Source organism: Rhinolophus hipposideros (genome assembly GCF_964194185.1).
Source record: "Rhinolophus hipposideros genome assembly, chromosome: 10".
Lineage (NCBI taxonomy): Eukaryota > Metazoa > Chordata > Mammalia > Chiroptera > Rhinolophidae > Rhinolophus > Rhinolophus hipposideros.
Window position 1 is genome coordinate 48,570,148 of NC_138056.1, and position 20,274 is coordinate 48,590,421.

General features: G+C 51.1%; 1 protein-coding gene across 6 annotated transcripts in view; it reads left to right on the plus strand.

The window, feature by feature from the left end:
* Nucleotides 1-19,634, plus strand: part of SLCO2B1 (solute carrier organic anion transporter family member 2B1) — a 48,114-nt gene extending 28,480 nt beyond the window's left edge. Inside the window, exons 8-15 of one of the 6 annotated variants that reach the window (XM_081063614.1) lie at nt 3,408-3,495; nt 7,348-7,705; nt 9,743-9,905; nt 14,536-14,699; nt 16,119-16,183; nt 16,486-16,606; nt 17,714-17,929; nt 18,910-19,633. In XM_081063614.1, the coding sequence (XP_080919740.1) occupies nt 3,408-3,495; nt 7,348-7,705; nt 9,743-9,905; nt 14,536-14,699; nt 16,119-16,183; nt 16,486-16,606; nt 17,714-17,888 (1,134 nt within the window). In that variant the 3' untranslated portion in view covers nt 17,889-17,929; nt 18,910-19,633. Of the gene's footprint in view, nt 1-3,407; nt 3,496-7,347; nt 7,706-9,739; nt 9,906-14,535; nt 14,700-16,118; nt 16,184-16,260; nt 16,435-16,485; nt 16,607-17,713 lie in introns of those variants that run through there. The other 5 variants (XM_081063611.1, XM_081063612.1, XM_081063610.1 and 2 more) reach the window with 5 other exon arrangements.
* Nucleotides 19,635-20,274: the final 640 nt, after the last annotated feature.

A 20,274-nucleotide genomic window follows, 5' to 3' on the forward strand; every position in this document is an offset into this window, starting at 1 on the left:
AAGTAAAAAGAAATTAATTTTATTAATATATTTCCTTTAACCCCCTATAGCTAAGATATTCTCATTTTAGTACATCATAAATATAAAGAATGTCGATGTAAGAAACTTCCAGACCTGTAGAGAATTTTTGTAAGAGTTTATTTGAGTCCAAATTGACAATTGCCTGGAAGTAAGACCTCAAATGCTCTGTAGAATGAGTTTCAAAGTTTCTTTCAGTGCACTTGGAATTAAGGAGGGAATGTAAGGAAGATTACATGAAGGTGTGAGAAAGCAAAGTATAGGATACTTAACAAGATCACGTGCTCCCTTGAGGGTGGTTATGCCTGCCAAGAGTCTGAAAAAAGGATTACTCTGGCGTTTCAAAGGTGTTTTAACCTAGGTTGAGAAGAAAAATGGACAGGGCTTGTTTAAGGCAAAGATAAACCTTTTACTAAAGAAGACATAGGCCTGGGGCATGACTACCCACCATGACCTTCTCAGTTAGGAATTTGTGATCAGACTACCCTGTGAGGTTGAAACCAGAAGGCAACCGAGTCTGGGGTGCGTGCTGCCTGTGCCACTCAGCCAACCGACCGACACAGGAGCTGGGCTATAGGATAAGCGTTTATTATCAGAGCACTAGTGGTCTGTGAAGGCAACAGGTTAACACCTCCAAAAATTGCCTTAACATTCTCAGACCGCCTTAGGGCACTTAAGGGAAAACCTGAGCGTTCCTCCTGAGGCTACATGAAGGTTGAGAGGGAGGGGGTCTGCATGGAGCCTTCCCTCTGGCAACGTGACTCTCCTGTGGTATCAGCGATCCAGGAACAATGATGGGAGTAGCCTGGAAAGAATGCTAGACCATAGAGATTGTGATCAATAAATCTAAGAGTGTTAATCATAAGTTTCAGCGTGATTTTCTAAAGCAGGGTACTGGGACAGAGGACATTCCAAGCTCAAGCTGCAGGGAAATGATCTATTGTTAAGCTATTGGTCAAGGAAAGGTGAGGCCAGGGAGGTCTCTATTATAGGGGTCCCAACCGGGCCCTCCTTCAACTGTACTTTCTACCTCTGGATTTGTCAGTTTTATTAAAGAACCCCTTTTTTTTTACCACAAGAGGCACAACCAGAGGACCCCACGTATATTTTTCAGCCCAAATTGGCCTCTCCTATAGTGTATTGTACCCCGGACCAGGGAGAAGCCAGCCTCTGCTTGCATGCTCCTAGTGATGGGGAACTCACTTCCTCCCAGGGCAGCCTCATCCAAAGTGCTCTTTACTTTGGGCTTGTCTTTTTCCATGAAACTTGTTCCTCCTGCCTCAGGCTACATAGAAAAATGTAATAAAACCAGACCCCACTCGATCACTGGTATTCCTGTGCCAGGAGCAACTGCTCCAAGATTTCATTTCCTTATCTAAAAAATGTGCACGGTAATAGTACCTGCATGAAACTATTATATTAGAGCAAGCCACCCAGCACTCAGTGACCTTGGGTTTTGCCCCTTAGGGTGAACAAGCCAAGTGAATACAGGCTCTGGAGTCAAGCTATTCGGGTTCAAATCATAGCCTGACTACTGACTAGTTATGTGACCGAGCAAGTCACTTCATCTCTAAGTCACTTGATCTCCTAACAATGGGGATTATATTACAATAATACCTACTTCAGAAGGTTGCTGTGAGGTTTCAATGAGTCAGTGCATTAAGGTAGTGGTGAGAACAGCACTGGGCTTCTAGTAAGTGCTTAGGAACCATTAACCACTATTTGTCATTATTTCCTTCTTCCTTTCTGACACTCAGGAGATTGCGATTGTGTCCCTGAAGTCCTCTTTCCCAGGATTAACGACCTCTCCTTCAAGAGTTGCATGCAGGCCATCCTCATCAGGTGGAAGGACACTAGTGAGGGCAATAGAGGTCATTTATTCATGATGATATTGGTAATGCGAATGAAGTGATATTTAACATGATGGAAATACTCACAACGATGGTGGTTATGGTGGTAATTTTCATGGTCACGTTGGTGATTATTGTCATCGAGTGGAATTAACCCCTGCTTATTCACGAAAGGTGAAAGCATTCACAGACTCGACAAAGGAAGTTTTTATTAAAGGTAGGAAGAGAAAAAATGCTCATGGCAGTGTCCCAAGATGACGACTGTCATGGGCTGTAAGGAGAGAAACCCCAGCAGGGGGTGGGGTGGTCACCAGGGCAGAGTCCAGAGTCTGAGAGTGGACAGCTGCTGAGACAGAGGGTCAGAGAGAAATACTGGCCGACTCCTTTGCCAGGGTAGAGACTGATCGGCAGCTGCACCTAACTTCAGGTTAGCTTTTTCTTACATAGGAAAGTGGGGGTCGAGTAGGCAGATCTGGGAGCTGGTCAGGCAGGTTTGAAGGCTGACATCCTTCCTGGACGGTCTGTTTGAAGATGATGTTATCTCCAGACTCTGGACTCGGACTTCGCCATAGCGACCTGAAGGGGCTGCCTGTGTCACTAGTAAAAACTGCGGGAGGGCGAGGGGTACGTGTCCAGATGGCTCAGGTGGTGAGAGTGCGAGCTCTTAACAAGGTTGCCTGCTCGATTCCCACATGGGCCAGTGAGCTGTGCCCTCCACAACTAGATTGAAGACAATGAGCTGCCTCTGAGCTGCCACTGAGCTGCTGGTGGGTGGCCAGATGGCTCAGTTGATCAGAGCACGTGCTCTCAACCACAAGGTTGCCGGTTCGATTCCCGCATGGGATGGTGGGCTGCGCCCCCTGCAACTAGATTGCAAATGATGACTGGACTTGGGAGCTGAGCTGTGCCCTTGACAACGAGATTGAATGACAACGGCTTGAGTTGGAGCTGATGAGTCCAGGAAAAAACACACTGTTACCCAATAAAATTAAAAACAAACAGACAAAAAAAAACTGCAAGGGAGTTGTAAATTGGATTTTTGTGTCTGGGCACCTGAGGACTAAGAAATTGCTCTTTTCAGGTTAGGATGTTGTTACTTAACAAGGTATGAGTAGCCTTGAGAAAGAGAACAGAGTTCGTCGGTTAATCAGTGAGGGGAGAAACGGAGAAAATAGATGAATATCAGGGTGGATCAAATTACAGGTGGCTAGATAGTAAGCTATGTAGTGAGGCAAACTGCAAACTAGCTAAGTTTAAGTTCATTATTGATTCCCTGAATTTCACCCTTACAGTTATTATGATGTTAATGATGGTGATGACAAAGTTTCACCACTGGAATGTCATTCATTCTTCCAAAACCACTTGTTCAGTACCTAAAGGGCCAAGAACAAATGGAACACTGCTGGCCCCTATTGCTGCTGAGGCAGTGGCAGACGCCATACGTTCTCCTCTCCCAGCGCTCCCTTCCCCAGCCCACAAGCATGTCTGAGCAGAATGTCTGGCATCCAGCTGACTGCTCTCGGTTGTGTGTCTTCCCAGGATGAGGACGCCCCCCCTGGGGAGCCCCCAAAGAAGCAGGGCCTAGCCCAGATTGCACCAGACTTGACCATGATCCAGTTCATCAAAGGTAAGTGAGCTCAGGCCAGGCTATGAGGAGGCATTCGAGGTTGTACAAGATCCAGCCGCTTCCTGCCTTTCTCGATTCATCTCCCACACCGATAAGCCCCTCATAAGCACGATACACTCCTTGTCTTTGCTCAGAAGATCCCCTCTGCCTTGAACATCATTTTTTATTACTATCTATCAAAATCACCCTTGTCCCTCTAGGTCCAAATCAAGTACCACTCCTCTCCTCTCCTCTCAGCTCTCCAAACCTCAGGATGTCTATATCAGCTCAGATCTGTGCTACACATTTGTCTAGTCCTTCCCCCAAGCAGTGAGGTCCTGAAGGCCAGGGCTTGGGCTGGCTCATCGATGACCCTTTTCCCACCCACCACTGAGCCCACAAACAGGAGACTCTCACTAAATATTTTTATGAAATTCCCAGGCTGGGGCATGGATAAAGGGAGCTCTGGGCTAAAGTACAGAAACCTGGGCTTTTGTCCTGGGTACTTGCACCTCCCTGGGCCTCAGTTTCCCCATCTGTGCAGTGGGGAGTAGACTGAATGATTTAAGATCCATGTCACTCTGATCCTGAGACTATGTCGATCAGTAACCAGGGTCCATAATGTGACCAGGACATCCTTTCTGAAGATTCTGATCCTATCACCACTGATTGAGTGCCTGCTACCATGTTTCCCCAAAAATAAGACCTCACCGGACCATCAGCTCTAATGCGTCTTTTGGAGGAAGAATTAATATAAGACCCAGTCTAATTTTAATATAAGACGGGGTATGATATAATACCAGGTCTATAATATAATATAATATAATATAATATAATATAATACAATACAATACTGGGTTTATATTAATTTTTGCTCCAAAAGACGCATTAGAGCTGATGGTCTGGCTAGGTCTTATTTTTAGGGAAACATGGTATGTGCCAAGCTCTTATAGGGCCCTGGACAGCAAGTCAGAGACCTGGATTAGAAGCCCACCCCCAACATTGACCAATGTACAGTCTTGTGGAAGTTCCTTTCGTCCCCTGACCTGAGTTTCCTCACATGAAAGATTGGGTACAAGCCTTGCTCTGCCTCTCTCAAGGACTATTGGGAATATCAAATTGGATGATGAATGGAAAGCCCTTAGTGTATATATTTTTTAAACTGTACTTATGTAAGGTATAACTACTATTTCAATTATCACTCCTGCCCTACTATTATTATTCTGACCCTGCCCCAGGACAGAAAATTGAGCTGCCTATGGTTTAAGAAGGTAATAGCCACTGGGTTTCTTCATGCCCCCACTGAGGACTTTTGCAATAGGAAGTGAATTCTTGGGGAAGTGTTTCCTAAGACATGATGTTAAGATACTAGTAATGTAGCCCGCGGTTCTCTAGCATTCCCAGGGAACGGGGGCCTGGACCCCAGCGAGCTGAGCCTGGAGTCAGGGGCTTAGAATCCTTAACCTCATGTCACCCCCGGCTGCTGGAAGGCCCTGGCGTGCAGCTCCATGGAAGAGCTTTATTAATCATTGCTTTGGCTCCTGCCCAGAGAAAAACTGGAGCCCGTCACCAACACTGAATCCTGGAACCTGTGTCCTGGGCCAGATTGTCTAGGGTAGACTCAACTTCTACCTGACACTAGAGGAACCTGAGGCAGGCTGGCCACAAACCCTGTGGCCAGTCAGCCAACTTGGCTGCTGGGCTTTCCCCTGAGCTCCAGAAAGATCAGTCTGACCCTGAGGCTTGGCCTTGACCATCTGGGACCAAGGGAGAAACAAAGGGAGGTAGAATTATGGTCCTTCAGCAGAAGAAGCCCTCAACTCTTGGGGGAAAACAGTCCCTGAGCTAAGGAAGGCCCTTGTCTGAACGGGGAGACGTAGCCCCTGAGCTGGGAGACGCCTTGGTGGCTGGCAGAGACACAGTGTCTGTGCTGGGGGGGGTGGGGGGGGTGGGGGTGGGGGTGGGCATCCCTGTCCGATTTAAGACACACAGTCCCGGAAGGAGGGAGAACCTATCTTGTCTTAGGGAGGAGACCTGGCCTGTGTGCTGGAGGAGGGCCCTGTGTGATGAGGGAGACATTGTCTTTGAGTTGAGGGAGGTCCCTGACAAATGGAAGAAATATAGTCCTTAAACCAAGGGGTGACCTGTGCTCTCTGAGAGAGGTCCCTGGCCTCTGAGCTGCAGGAGGCGCCTGTCTGACAGGGAGACACAGTCTCTGAGCTCAGCAAGGCCCTGGCTTATCTGATGGCGGAGACACTGTGCTAAGCCACGGGTAGCCCTTGTCTAATGAAAAAGACACGCTTCTGAGCTTGAGCTAAATGCTGCCGTCTCCTGTCAGGTGTCCCTATCTAAGTGAAACGCATAGCCCTGACCTCCAGGAATTTCCCATCTGTTCTAGGGACAGGCTGCAGATGCTGGAGACAAAGGATGGGTACAAAGTGCACTGCAGTGATTAGCACAGAAAAATGGGAAACAATGAATGGATGGAGCCCTCTGGAGCCAGGCAGCCAGAGGCCCAGGAATGTGGGGTGGGGGGGACAGCAGAGGGAATGGCCCTTATACGAGAAGTCAGGAAACCCCCTGCAACTCCTGGCCTTGCCTGACCTCTCCAGATGAACTTGGATGAGTCCTTGCCCCTCCCTGGCTGCCCCTGTACAATGAGGGTGTCTGTACAGTTTGGGCCAAACCCAGGCCAATCCTGGCCAGGGAAACTTACAGAGGGAGGAAGGGAGGCTGGAGCAGCTACCGCCAGACCGTCACCCTGCCCTGTTTCAAATCCTGGCTGAGTGCACTGCGTGTGTGGCAAGGGACTAGGGACAGGAGACAGGCCTGGGACGTGAAGGAGGGGGGATTCCACAGCCCCAGAGGCCACCGAACCTGCCTGCACTGTTTGTCTTTATTTTCTGACTCCCAAGAGAACAGCTTCAGGCCCGCCCAGAGGGCTGGGGAATCAGCTGGCTTGGCTCTGGCGGTGCTCTGAGGACGGACAGAAATCTCCCATGACAGAGGCCCTGGTCCTGCTGCTGCAGGAACAGCAGGGACCCCCCAGCTCGGCCTAGAGAAGCCTCATGGCTGTCTCTCCCGACCAGCCCAGTCTAGCAAGTGGTTTGCTCCTGACACTCCTTCTTCGAAAGGCCTTTAGGTTCTGCCCCAACATTTTGATATTTGATCACACGTTAGTCTGCATGTCCATTCATTCACTTCCTCATTCATTCTATAAATATTTATTGAGTGCTTACTGTATCCTGGGCTCTGGAGATGCAGCAATTAACAGACAAAAATCCCTGCTCTACATGAAGTTTACATTCTGGTGGGGTGACAAAAAAATGGCTAAATGTGTAGCATGTTAGGTAAAGTGCGATGGAGAGACATGAACTAGGGATGGGGAAATCAGGGGAGGGGATGCTGTTCCATGTTGGGGATACAGAAGGGAAGGCAAAGGCCTGGGTTGGCTTGGAAAGAGCTACAGCAGGACAGGATGGAAAGGGCTGAGTGAGAAATAAAAGGGATGACTAACTGCAACAGAAGAAATGAAATGAGACGGGATGGTATGAATGAAACAGAATCAGGTAGGACGGTATGGAAAAGCACTATATGGAGGGGAATTTTGAATAGAATTGAATAAAAATAAATACAGTTGAATAAAATGCAATCTCATTCAATGGAATAGAACGAAACAGAATTTCAAAAATGAAATAGACTTAAATGGAAAGGAGTCAAATGTAATGGGATAGACTTGAATGCAATAGAATTAAATGGAATGAGATGGAATGGAAGGAAGGGAACCGTTTAAATTGAACAGGGCAGGATGGGACAGAAATGAATGGCGTGGCTGGCTGAGCACTCTGACCTTCTCCCCTCTCACCCCCACAGTCTTCCCCAGGGTGCTGCTGCGGACCCTGCGTCACCCCATCTTCTTGCTGGTGGTCCTGTCCCAGGTGTGCATGTCCTGCTCGGTGGCGGGCGTGGCCACCTTCCTTTCCAAGTTCCTGGAGCGCCAGTTTTCCATCACAGCTTCCTACGCCAACATGCTCATTGGCTGCCTCTCCATTCCTGCCGCCATCATGGGCATCGTGCTGGGGGGTATCCTGGTCAAGTGCCTCCACCTGGGCCCCATGCGCTGCAGTGCCCTTTGCGTGCTGGGATCGCTGTTCTGCCTACTTTTCAACCTGCCCCTCTTCTTCATGGGCTGCCCGACCCACCAGATCGCAGGCATCACCCACCAGCCTGGGTGAGTATGCGGAAGTGTAGGAGCAAAAGCAGGGGAGAGAGTGGGACAGGAAAGAGGAGTGACCCAGACAAGGCCCGGTCAGTGGGGTACCACAAATCTCACCCCCTGTATCCCCATCTCCGCTTTCTATGGGGCTTAGTTGTGAGCAGTGGGACTTCTTTCTCCAGTGAAGGTTTCAGGCAGCACTAGAAGGGGCAGGGGTGGAACTGCACCTAGCGGGATAGCTCAGGCCTGGAGATGGGTGGAGGCTGAGTCAGGACAAAGCCACTTTTGGGGATGGCATCGCCAGGATGGAGAAGTGCTGTGTGTCAGTGGAGGCGGGGTGCATTAGGAGCAGGACCCAGCTCAGCCTGAGGAAGCTTTTGCTCCCAGGCAGAGGGCAGGCCAGCCCAGGAGGGAAACCACTCTCCATCCATCGGGGCAAGGGTGAGAGAAGGGGCAAGCAGGGGCTGAGAGGCCCCTATCAGAGAGACTGCAAAGGGACTTCTGCTCTGGGAAGGGGTTGGCCTGGACACCTTGGAGATTCTTAGTTCTTAGAGTGTGGAGCTAAATTCTATTGTTCCATAACCCCAAAATTCCAGAATTCTTTTTCCATGTCTGTGGGGAATCTCCTGCCTCCACCCGCACCTCCCACACCCCGCCCAGGAGGAAAGCCTCTGATGTCTATTTCCCTTCCCTCTCACGTACCACCCCCATACCTTCTCCCCTTGGGAGCAACTTGGAGAGGATGTTGGAAATTACATTGCTACCTCTTCTCTGGAATGATTTCATTTTTCCTGGAAACTGCTCCAGGCTTAGGCTGGCCCAACATCCAGCTAGAATTCCCCAAATTTCTGTGTTCCTGCCTCTCCCTGGATGTCTCCTACCTCTATCCAGGTACTAGCTTTCTGCACCTGGGCTCCTTCTATGTGACATGGGCAGGGGGATGGACAAATGGCTAGAAATGCTCAGCCCTGGCCCTCTCTGTCCCAGGTCCCACCTCACTGACCTCTCCCCCATTTTCCTCCCCCCTCACTTCCTTCCTCTCCTTCTCCTTTCCCTACACAGGCCGCTCTGCTGTCCAGGGTGGGGCCTTCTGTGTGTGAGCCGTGTTCTAGGCACTGCAGGGAGGGCTTCAGCCAGGCCCTCCTGAAGCCCCCTCTGAGGAGGGAGCCAGGGCCTTGAAATGCTTTTTAAAATAGAAAGTACATAGATATGTTACCACAATTAAAAAAAAAAAGAAGTCAGCCTACACTACATGCCCTATTTCTCTTTTCTTTTCCCTCTCACCTTGCCATATCATCTTACCTGTGCTCTCATCTATATTCTTGTAATGTACTCACTGAACTTCGGGTCCTGATTCATTGAACAAGCCTTTCAGGACCAACTGAGCTAATTGAGGAGAATTTCTCAGACTCCAGCACAACTAATGACACCGACAGTTGCCAAGAACTGAGAGTCACCAGGTCTTTCATATTCCATCTCATTGGACAATGGGGAGGGGGATCCCCAGCTGAGGTGACAGACAGAGAAACTGAGGTCCAGAGAGAGGCGGGAACAGGTCGGACAGCTAGTCAGGTATCCTGAGTTCCACATGCACAGCTCAAATTTTCCAAGAAGAGGAAGTAATCCAGCTAAATCAAGAAAAAAAAAAGGATTTTTCATCTGAGACTAGATTCTGGGAGGAATTTATTTTATGTTCCCTAAAGAAGGGCCACTGAGGAACAGAGATGTCCACAGAAGCAGCTCAAAGACTCATAGGCTCTTGGGGCTGAAAGAGGTCTCAGAGGCTTCTGGTCCAGGCTCAACTCCCCACTTCTCCCAGGCAGAAGCCTCCTGAAGCTTCCAGCCCATCCCCCTGCTCCCACACCTCCTCGGCAAGGAGCTCAGCACCTCATGTCATGGAGCAGCCCTGACAGTGAAACACCTGTGTGAAATGGAAATCTCTGGTCATTGGTCTCTGGGGAGGGGAGCCTGGCTGAGGGCTGAGGTGGACCCAGCTTATGGTGTGGAGGAGGGATAGTCAGGCTAACCCTGCCAATCTTCTCTCCCCAGCAGCCAGCCCGGGCTGGAGTTCCTTCCAGGCTGCATGGAGCCCTGCTCCTGCCCATTGGACGACTTTAACCCTGTGTGCGACTCCAGCACCCGTGTGGAGTACCTCACGCCCTGCCATGCAGGCTGCACAAACCAGGAGGTCCAGGCGGCTCTGGACAAAAGCCACGTAGGTCCGGCCTCTGGCTGCTCCTTCCACCTCTCACGGGCTCTACCCATCCCTGTCTCTGTGCCTGTCACCCTCTCCACCTCTGCCTCTTTTGTCTAGCTCCTTCTATTGGCAGGTGTAGAATACTATTCTCTCAATCGCTTGCATTACCAGCCTGGGCCCAGCCATGAGCCAGGGCCCAGCGCACACAGGTGAGTAAGACCTGGCCCCAGCTGTCTGCAGGGGATACGCAAAAGGAAATAACTTGGGAATTCCAGGGGTGCTGAGAGGTAGGAGAAGTGGTTCCCACAGTACAGACAAGGATGGAAGGAGATACATCCCACCTGAGAGGGCTCCAGAGGCTTCACCGGAAGTGGCATTTGTGCTGGACCTTCAAGGATGAGTAGACAAACTAAGGAAGGTCTCTCCAGGCAGGGGGACCAACAGAAGCAGAGTCTGAAAGAAAGCGCATACACATGTGCACACACACATACACGCACGCACACACGCACACACGCACACGATGTTTCATGAAATCACAACGAACTTGTTGGAGCAGAAGCATAAAGGTTCATGGAGAGAAAACAAAGCGCAGACCTCTAGAGGGGACTTTATCCCGAGAGCCATGGGGAACCTTGGATGGGTTTTAAGCAGGGTCAGACCTGTGTTTGATCACAATGAGGCCACGGGGTGGAGGAAGGAAAGCAGAGTGCCAGGAGGAGACAGCAAAGCAGAGGGGAGGCTGTGCAATGAGCCTGCTCAGTCAGTCACCCTCTGGGCTGAGGACCCTGAGCCCAGGGACCTGCCCTCAAGGAACTTGCAGGGCAGGAAAAGGGGGCAGCATCACCCACAGCAGTGCATTCTGCACAAACCTTAGTAAGGCCACTAAGACCAGCTGGCTCCTCCTCCCATTTCTCCTCAGTCCCCCAAGTGACAAATGGGGATAATATCCGGCCCCCAGGTTGTAGTAAAGCATGTGTGTGAGGGGTGTGGTGTCAGGCTGGTTGTTCTAAAAGCACCTCCCGCTCTTCTAAGTCACCCCCTCGCTCCCCCCGCATCATGTCCTGCTGGGCATCAGCATCTAAGCCAGAAGCCAGCAGTTCCTCCAGGGAGAGACCTGGACGCCAAGAGCTGGTGCAGAGTAAAGCACCTGGTTGATGGTGCTTCAGAAGCCAGCCAGGCAGCACTTGGGCTGTGTAAACTGTTTGCATTTGGAATAATTGCAATCCCAGCCTTTCAGGCCTCCTAGCACGCACTGTCCTGACCTGGTTTGATCTCCCTGAGACCATTCCAGAAGGCTCCAGGCCCTGGAATCTGGGGCAGGATCCCCTAGGGGACAGTGAACTCCTATGGATATGGGCCCCTGAGCACTGAGGCCGGGTCACCGGGTTCAAATCCCTGTTCTGCCTCTAACTAACTCTTACATTTGGCAAATTAGTTAATCTGTGCCTCAGTTTCCCAGTCTATAAAATGGAAGTGATAGTAGTATCTACTATATATACCAGGCACTGTGCTTAATATGCTTTCCCTCAGATGAATTCATTAAACAGTAAGTGAAGAGCCACATGACGTAATCGATGAAAAGCACTTAGCACAGTTCCTGGGAAAATGTAAGCACTCAGTAATACATATTCCTATTTACACCTATTATACAGATGGGAAATGGAGGCCCAGGAAAGAAGCAGGCATTGCCCAAAGTCTTAATGCCAGAGCTGGGACTGAAACCCAGGGTTCCGGCCGCCCAGCCCAGCGTCTTCTCTGGAGCACCCTCAGAGGTGGAGTTTTGTTATAGTACGTGGTGAAGGATGCAGCTGAGTCCTGGTTGGTGCCCAGGTCACTCTGGCCTGGAATTGTCTCTTGGTGGAGACTGCCTCCTCCTGTGGGCCAACTGTGAGCTTCTGGGCCCACAGATGGTGGGTGGGTATCCAGCTCAGCCGTGCTCCATACCATTTATGAAAAAGTGACCCGCGGAAAGATGGGGAGAGGCGGGCTGCTGGCAGGATAGAGGGCTCAGTGGGGAAAGCTGAATCCCCTTAGGGAGTGAGAATCAGGCAGCTGAAGAGATTGAAATCATTCATAAGAAGAAATTTCTGCCATGAAATTAGATAAATATGAATGAAGGGCTGGGAAAATCCCCTAGAGAAAGGCCTCTAGCTTTTGTGTCCGTCCCAGCCTCTCAGAAAAGGAACAGGGTAGGGTACTTCTCTTCCAGTGACCTTGCCCTGGCGTATTTCTCCCCTTACCTGTCCCTCCATTGTATCTCCAACCCAATGGGCTGCTCAGCCTGTACGTGAAGGTCCAAAGAGTGTGAGCTCAGGAGATCACACACATGTGACAGGCGGCACAGCCTTGTCACGCCCAGGGAGCTCTGCAAAGTGACAGAAAGAGCAGGAAAGCGCACCCAGTTACCCACGCCTGAATCCTAGGTGTGTTCTCTCTCTCCCTCCCTCCCTCCAGCTCTCCTTGCTCTAACTCCCCCTCCTAAATATCTATCATATCAAACCCCTTTTCTCCACTCCCATCCTCTTGCAGCAGTCAGGAAAGCTTTTGTACTATCAGGCCTTTTCTTTACAAGGCTAGCAGCACCCACCTCAGGGCTCCCCCAAACCTTTTCACCTTGGGAAGTGTCTGAGGCTGCCAAGGCTAGAAGTGAGAGGCCCAGACCATTCCAGCTGCCCTGGGCCAGCCAGTCCTCATTGGGACCAATCCCTGCACACTTGTCTCCCATCTGAGGCCTGAAGGTCCCTGGGGCACATTGGTTTTGGGCACTCTGGTCAGGAAGCTGATCTACAGAGAAGAAAAGAAAAGCCTGGGCTTCCTGGCTTGGCTTTGCTCCTGTCTGTGCCTGAGGTCACTGGTAGTCTAGACCACTTCTGAAAGAATCTTTGGCTGGAGGTTTTCCAGGCCACCTAGGAGGTGGGAATGTGGGCTGCAATCAAACACACAGTTGGCCTGCCTGGGGACCTTTCCTTGCACTTTGGAAAGGGGTCAGCATTTACTCAAACTTCAGCCCTTGGAGGGGTCCTACTTTTCTGGGGGTCTGTTTATTAGACTTTTCACCCTGGCAGGAGGGAGGGCTAGGACTTATTCTCTGGCCCTGTAGCTCCCCCAATCCCAAATCTCAGAAAGCTATACACCATTATACTAGGTTCTGCAAACACTTTGAGGCCAAAGCTCATTTCAAGATGCTGCTCACCTCTCTGGATTCCTGCCTCACTTAGTACCAAACATTTGTGAATGCATTCAAGACAAGGTGTTCAATACTTTATCCAGCATTCTAAGTTGTTGTCAGCAGGATGATTGGCAGGGCATCTGGTCCACTGTGTCTCTGGAAATAGCAGCCCAGGTTCCTCTTTCGTGTCCAAGGCTCTTCACAATGTCACCCCAGGGAACCCTTCGAGCACCTCCCTTCTGCCCTCTTCTGCACACAGTCTGCTCCAGCCAGAGGGAGAGATTTGCTGGGTTCTTTCCTGCCTCTGTGATTTTACATTTGACCTTTCCTTTACTCATTCTGGTTTTCCTCTTGGCAAACTCTTATTCATTCCTCAAGACCCAGATCCAATACCCATCTGGGGGAAAGCCTTCCTTGCCCCTCACCTGCTGAACCAGGACTCCATAGTACTGTCTGCATTTCTTCTAAATTTCTCCTTGAGAGTCTACACTAGAACCCAGTGTCCTGAAAGACCTCAGTCCAGTGGAAGGCGGGACACTGTGCTGAAAAATCTGAGTTCCTTCCCCCGGAAACACTTTTTGTTACTTCGATTACTTGCATATGTGGTCAGGAATTTGGAACATTCTGACATCCCCAGGTGAAAGAATGAGTGTATGTGTGTGGGTGCGTGTGTATGTGTATACGCATGAGTGTCTGTGTGTGTAGGTGAGTGTGTGTGTGGTGTGTGTGGTCTGTGTGTGTATGTGGTGTGTGTGTGTATGTGGTGTGTGTATGTGTGAGTGTGTATGTGTGAGTGTGTATGTGCATGTGTGTGTGTGTGTATGTATGAGTGAGCGTGTGTGTGGGGTGTGTGGTGTGTGTGGTGTGTGTGTGTGTATGTGGTGTGTGTGGTGTGTGTGTATGTGGTGTGTGTATGTGTGAGTGTGTATGTGTGTGTGTGTGAATGTGTATGTATGAGTGAGCGTGTGTGTGGTGTGTGTGGTGTGTGTATGTATGTGGTGTGTGTATGTGTGAGTGTGTATGTGTGTGTGTGTATGTGTGAATGTGTATGTATGAGTGAGCGTGTGTGTGGGGTGTGTGTATGTGTGTGTGTATGTGGTGTGTGTATGTGTGAGTGTGTATGTGTGAGTGTGTATGTGTGAGTGTGTGTGTGTGTGTGACTGTGTATGTCTGAGTGAGCGTGTGTGGGGTGCTGGGGCTGCTCCCATAGGCCCCTCTCCCTTGCCTCCCCACCTCCCTGCCCCCCCCAGCTTCAGCGCGGGCTCAGCCCATTTGTGTGCAGACAGCCCGTGTCCGGGTGGCTGCCTGGCTGCTCAAGTTATCCTGACTCAGCCAAGGGGTCAGACGTCCCCGCCTCCAGTCGGCCCAGCTGGCTCGTGCCTTTGGGTCTCTCGCAAGCCTTCAGGGGCCCTTAGGCCCTTGGCCAGCTGCTTGTCCCTGGAGGTTCCCGAAGGTTCTTCTTCCCCCCACTCCCTTCAGGTTTTCTACACCAACTGCAGCTGCGTGACAGGAAGAGGCCCGGTGCAGGCGGGCTCCTGCGACTCAGCCTGCAGTCACCTGGTGCTGCCCTTCATGCTCCTGATCAGCCTGGGCGGGGTCATGGCCTCTGTCACCCACACACCGTCCTTCATGCTCATCCTAAGGTGAAAGCAGGGGGGGGCCAGACCCAGTAGATACTAAGGTCCTTAACCACGGGCAGGACTGGGAATCCTGAGGGAGGACGTGAAAGGAGGAGGCCACTCGGATGCCCTGGGTCCCCACAACAGACCAGGCTCCCACTTCCTGTCTTTATCCTCATGACAGCCTGCTGAAACGTTTTGTCCCCATGTTACAGATAAGAAAACTGAGGCTCAGAGCAGCTCAGGAGCTAGCCCCAGGCCATGCATCAAGTGTTGGGTAGCAAATGGAATAGTACTGGTGCTAGGACCCAGAGCCCAGGCCCCTCCTTGACCCAGGGAGGGGAGGCCACACCCAGGGCACTGCCCTGGCCTCCTAGTCACTGGCGGAGGAAGTGAGGGTCATCACCTGCCCCCATCTGTCGTGGGCGGGCCACAGGAGCTCATCCAGAAAAGCAAGCCCTGTCAGTGTGGTCCAAGATTCTGAATGCCACTGGTGAAGTGCCTACTGTGGACCCAGCCCATGCCAAGCACCACCCCTCGGTCCAAGATCTTTCTGGTCATTGTTGGGGGGCAGGGGCTCCTGGGACTGACACATTGTCAGCATCTACAGTCAGCATCTCCTGGGGTTGTGGCTGGAATAAGAGCACCTCAGAGAAGGATAATTCTAATTTTTCATTATGCCGGGATTACTTTATTCCCTGTCTCCTAGACAATTAGAAGGGGCGGGGGTGGAGCCCCTTACAAATATTAGAAGACACCTAGATGCATAAAACAGGATGGCCACAAGAGAAAGTACAGGACTCAGCTGCCCCAGCAGGCAGCCTGCTTAAGAGGAGTCAATGTGCTACACGAAATCCCGCCCATCAGCCGTAGGATCTTGGTCAAGTTACTTCACCTGTCCAAGTGTCTGTCAGTCTCCTTATCTGTAAAATGGGGCTAATGCTATGCCTACCTCATGGGGGGCATAGCATTAGAGAATAACTGAGCCCGTAGTCAGCACTCCATAAATGCCAGCCCCTGGTACTACTTAGGAGAGGAGCCAGTGATTGCCAGGGCAACCTGGGCTGCGGCATTACGGTGGTTGGGGAAGTTAGAAGGCATGCCTGGCTGCCCAGCTCCAGGTTTTGCTAAGTGTAGGAGGAAGGGGAGAATTTGGTGGGGCCATGAATGGGGAGAGAAGGGAGGTATCTGAGACCAGGAACACGGGAGGTCAGGACAGGGCTCTGAGGTCAGTGCGTGTGCCTGGGACATAGGGGCCCGACTCTGCAGTTCGAAGGGGGATGGTGTGTGCAGCCTGAGCACACCACTCCGCACCCCACCACCCAAGGAGCTTCAAACTGGGGGAAGGCTAGCACTGGATGGTGGGAAAGAAGGGGATGTTGAGAGCCCCTTGAGGGCTGGAACCCTCTCGATCCTCATGTCACCCATGTCCCTGCTTGTTAGGGGAGTGAAGAAAGAAGACAAGGCTTTGGCTGTGGGGATCCAGTTCATGCTCCTGAGAGTTCTGGGTAAAGAACCTGCTGTGTGCTGGGCGTGGGGGGCACAGGGATGAATGAGACTCAGTCGCTGACCTTGGGGTTCACAGGCCCATGGGGGAACAGATCCGACCCAGGTACCTGGAGGTGGGTGTGCAAGCAGCTAGACAGCCCATGAGGATGGCAGCATCTGATACCAGGGTAAGGGGTGGGCTCGAGGGTCACAGACTTAGGGGCCAAGAGGCCCCCCATGGCTCAGAGCCCTGAGGGGTATGTATGCGGGGTGGGGGTACAGGAGTGCCGGGCCTGTGTCCCCTGAGCACTTCCTCCTCCAGCCTGGATGCCCAGCCCTGTGATCCACGGCAGCGCCATTGACACCACCTGTGTCCACTGGGCCTGGAGCTGTGGGCGTCGGGCCGTCTGCCGCTACTATGACAACGACCTGCTCCGAAACCGGTGAGACCTGGGCTGGGAGCTGCCAAGGGACTGTGGGAAGGGGGCTGGACGTACTCCAGGAGTCCCAGACAGAATACCAGCAGGGAGGGGGGGTCTGTTTCTATCCACCTGCTAGTCGGCTGGCGCTGTATCCAGTGCTAAGCTCACCAGTCCCGTGAGCTAAACACTATCACCCCTTTATGGAAGAGCAAAGGGAGAGTTAAAGAAAGTGGCCCAAAGACACAGCTGATCACTGGCAAAGCTGGTCCTTGAACCCAAGCTTTCTGACCAGAGTCTGTGCGGGAACATGCCTCGTCATGGCTAAGTGTGGGGAGAATCAGGGGAGAAGCCTGGTTGTGAGAGAAACGAGAAATTGGGGTGGAGTAGGAAGAAGGCCTTATCTAGAACACTGAAGGCCTGGGATCCAGGCCCAGCTCGGTCACCTTTATCGTGAGATCTGCTTTTGGGGGGCTCAGTCTTTTCATCTGTACAATGGGAAGCCCATAGGAACCTGAAGGCAAAGAGTCTGCTGGCTCTAGGATGGGGTGGGGGTGAGTAGGGGGACTTGCTAGCAGCTTGGGGCCACGGAGCTGGTCACCTCCAACTCTGAAAAGAGCAGGGTTCCTGTGGGCTAGAGCTGTCCAGAGACTTTGTAGGAGATGGAAAGTCAAAGGAGAGACATGGTGAGTTAGACAAATGAAGGAGATGGAATCCTCTTTTGCTTTTGGTGGGTGGGGCAATCCAAAATTGAGATTATCAGGCCCCTGAGCCCTTCGAGAGACCTAGGCAGAGGCAGAGCTGGCCCAGGCCACAAGGCAGTCAGGGCCAGAGCAGGGAGAATGCCTAGGCTTCTGCTCCCAAGCCAGGGATCCTCCTGTACAGCTCTCGCCCTCTTCCAGGGAAGGGCCCCCACGGGGGTCAACACCAGGGGCTCCCTCGTCTCCCCAGCCAAGACTATGGTGCTGGAGTTCACGGCCCTGGGGCTGGAGGCCCCTCCCCCTCCCGAGGCCTCAAAGCTTCCAGTGCACAATGGCTGATGGTTGCTGACCCCATTCAGACCCCAGCCCAAGGACAGCCAAGCCCTGGACGGCGATGTCCTGAGCTCACGGGTCCCTTGCTCTTTCCCAGGTTTATTGGTCTCCAGTTCTTCTTCAAGGTGGGCTCCTTGGCCTGCTTTGCCTTGATTTTGGCCATCCTAAGGCAGCAGGACAAAGAGGAAGGGCCCAAAGTGACCTGCTCTGGCCTCCAGCAGCAGCTGTTAGTGTCGCAGCCAGAGAAGAAGCCTGAAGAATCCAGAGTGTGAGCTCTCCTAGGGCCCCACCCTGGCCAAGAGAGGCAGCTACGGCGAGTATCTCCTCTGGGCCCTTTCCCTGAGATTGGTTGTCAGGAGCCCTGTTTTCCAATTCTGACACCTACACTAACTTGCTGTGTGACTTCAGGCAAGTCACTTACCATCTCTGTGTCTTTGTTTGCTCATCTGAACCAGGGGGTTACTTAGGGGGTTGCTGTGTTGGCCACTTTTAAAAAAATATATGTATATATCATTTTTATTTTTAAAAATATTTTTTGTTGGCCACTTCTGAAGCAAGAGGGTCCTACTTCTTTCTCCCCAAGCCATACAGGCTGACCTGAAACTAGGCTTTCCTGGGTGGGAGGGACTGCACATCTCTCCCCAGGGCCCTAGGGTAGAGAAATGGACAATAGCAGGCCATGTTGCCCCGCACATCAGACCCTAACCCTGCTCTGCCGCTCACCTGGAGCACCCTCTCTGAGCCTTAGCCACCATCTGTGTCAGGTGGAAATGGACTTAGCAGTTTTCAAGCCCCTTCCAGCTGTGACCAACTGTGCAATCAGGATGGACTCATGTGTCCTCCCCAGCCCCTCAGCCTGGAGGCAGGACCAGGACAGCCTCTATTAAGAAGTGTCCATTTGGCGCCCCCTGGAGGCAGAGCCCTGGGCTCCAAGGGGAGACCCACTACGGAGGTCAGGTCGTCCAAGCTGGGTAGGACCTTCAGGAAACCTGGTGTGAGGGCCCTAGGGGGTCTTAGCTGAGAGGGGAGACTCACTCTCTGGACTCAGCAAGTCCCAACCCGTGCCCTCAGGGCGCCACTGTCTGGATAAAATCTAGTCTCTGCCTTAGGTGCTCTGGTGGAGAGGGAGACGCAGGCCCCCCACTTGAGCAATTTCCATCTTCAAAGACCACACATACCCAGCACACACAGGTATCTATTCATTGACAAGATTTCACACATTTGACCAGCGTCCCCCATCAAAGTCACTGCGACTTTTGTAACTAGAATCCTAATTTTACCCTTTCCTCCCAGGTGCTTGAATCTGTGTCACTTGGGAATATGTAGCGAATGTCTGGTTCTGTGACACTCAAGTTTTGGGGGGTATCATCTGGTTCTCTGTGATGCCTCGGTTGGTGTAAGGACCTGCTCGTTGTACTGCCCAGGCCTATAATGCTGAGAACAGTTAACGCCCAACTCTGTAACGAGTGGGTCTGTGGAATGTTTGGGTCTGAACAAACTGGACCTTGTCCACGTCAGGCCTTGTCCGATTTTATGGCCAGGCCTGGTCATCACCCTGGAAGATGAGAGAGTTTCCTGATCTGCTCCCGCCTACCCGACCTGGCTGGGATCTGCTGCTCCAGAGGCAGGAGACAGAAGCCATCCATAGCAGTTTCCCAAGCCCTACGTCCAGCCCTGTGCTGGGGGCCAAGGAGAAGCTGGGGGGAGGGCAGGGGACACACGTGGCTGTGGGCCTCTGAACAGCTCCCAGCAGCAGGCTTCGAGGCTCTCACATGAAAGAAGAGGGAAGTACAGAAGTTGTAATTCCCATTTTATTCTACTTGCTGATACCTTGAAATGTTTCACAAACATCTGAGTCTGTATTTATCAGTGCCAAGAATTTCAAAGTCTCCTCCAATAAGATGAGGCTGTTTGTATGTTTATATTCCTTCTCCTTCTTTCCTGTTTGCCAGGTTTTGCAGAAATAATCTGGAATTATAGATACAGCTTATTATTAAATTTGTTCTTGCATAATCTCTCTTCTGTTACAAAAATCCTTTCTTACAAACTGCATTAGTTTGCAATAACCACATTATTTCCAATTATTTAGATTTAAGTTTTACTGGATTCATTGCTCACCATTATTTCTTGTATACGACATCTTCCCCTATCTGTATATTCTGGTCCAATTTTGTGTGGCTGGGCTGCTTCCTCTAGTAATGGATTCAGAAATGGAATAAGGGCAGGAGGTTTTCTCAGTCCTCACCTGTCTATTTACATTTTACCAAAGAGGAAACAGTTCCGAAAGGATAAGTAACTTGCCTAAGATCACATAGAAAATAAATGGTGGCACCAGGGTTAGATGCAGGTTTTGTGGGAACTGAAACTCATACAATTTGGGGAGTCTTCTTTAAGAAAAAGAACATAAAATGAGGTAAGAACATGAATCTTTACCTAGAATGAGAAAAGAAGTCAAAACAACGACATCACACAATTTAGAAAAATAGCACAGTATTTTTATTAACTGCTGTGCATACCTCTAAAATACTTTTTTTTTTACCCTGATGATTGGAAGGATTTCCCACATACTCGCTTCTGTTTCTATACATTTTAAACCCATTTCTCCCATTTCTCCTCTGTTGCCCATATAATTCCAGGGCCAGATTGCATAAAACACAT